We start from the raw sequence: 1,042 nt of genomic DNA, 5'->3' as shown, positions 1-1,042 counted from the left end.
CGCACCCCATCCCGGCCGGGGCCGCGGAGCTGAGCGGGGCCGTCCCGCAGGTGAAGCTCACCCAGGAGCTGCGGGGCCATCTCCTGGAGCAGCTGTCGGGCCTGCAGAGCAAGCAGCAGCGGGACGCCGAGCTGCTGGAGGACATCAGGTAGGGCCCACATATGTGTCACCCGGGTCGAGCCGAGACCGGGCAGCTCATCCCACATGTGTGTGTGTGTGTGTGTGTGTCTCCAGGCTGAGACCGGGCAGCTCATCCCACCAGTGTGTGTGTCCCCAGGCTGAGATCAGACAGCTCATCCCACTGGTGTGTGTGTGTCCCTGAGCTGAGACCGGGCAGCTCATTGCACGGGTGGGCCAGGGACCGGGCACGGCTCACCTTGAGCCTGTCACGTGGCCCATCCCTGCCCCTCTCTGTGTGTCCTCTCTGTGCCCCCTCTCCCCCCAGGTCCTACAGCAAGCAGAGGGCCACCATTGACAGGGAGTATGGGCAGGTAAGGAGATGCCACGGGACTCAGGATCAGCGCCCTGGGGAGGCCCAGGCCCCATCCTGCCTGTGGGGCAGGAGCTGGGCACGGCCCCACGCAGGCAATGGGCAGCCTCGGAAATTATCCGAGCGTGGCAGCTCCCGGAGGGTGGTGGCGGATGGTTCATCCTTCCAGGAGGACCCTGACCACGTTCAGCACCCGCTGGGGGCTCTGCTGAGCACGGCATGGCCCCAGCCTTGGGTGTTTTGGGAGCCAGGAGGGAAATCCTTGTGGGGGGAGGAAACTGCTGGGCTCTGCTGTCTGCTGGGTCATCGCAGGGCGCTGCTCTGAAATGTCAGAGCTTGGTTTTGCTGGGAGATGTCCCTGCAGCATCCCTTGGGGACACAGTGCAGCAGAATTGTGTCCCCCCTTTCTGCAGCTGGTCACCGTGCCACCCCCTCCCTCACAGCCCCCAGGCTGGGGCTGAGGGTTGGGGTCTTGCTGTGCTTGGCTTTGCTGGGAGCTCCTCTACTCTGTAGCCAGTGTCCCTTACTGGTGTACCCTTGCAGGTGCTCTGT

The 1,042-nt window shown here is 64.7% G+C and overlaps 1 protein-coding gene across 1 annotated transcript in view; it reads left to right on the top strand.

The window, feature by feature from the left end:
* Nucleotides 1-2: 2 nt before the first annotated feature.
* The window catches only part of FCHSD1 (FCH and double SH3 domains 1), a gene marked incomplete at its 5' end in the record, with an annotated part of 6,135 nt that continues 5,095 nt past the window's right edge, over nt 3-1,042 (top strand). Inside the window, 2 exons of the mRNA XM_017733401.1 lie at nt 3-148; nt 446-492. Of these exons, the coding sequence (XP_017588890.1) occupies nt 3-148; nt 446-492 (193 nt within the window). The remainder of the gene's footprint in view (nt 149-445; nt 493-1,042) is intronic.

Source organism: Corvus brachyrhynchos, unplaced genomic scaffold (genome assembly GCF_000691975.1).
Source record: "Corvus brachyrhynchos isolate BGI_N302 unplaced genomic scaffold, ASM69197v1 scaffold545, whole genome shotgun sequence".
NCBI lineage: Eukaryota > Metazoa > Chordata > Aves > Passeriformes > Corvidae > Corvus > Corvus brachyrhynchos.
This window is presented reverse-complemented; position numbering and strand designations above follow the sequence as displayed.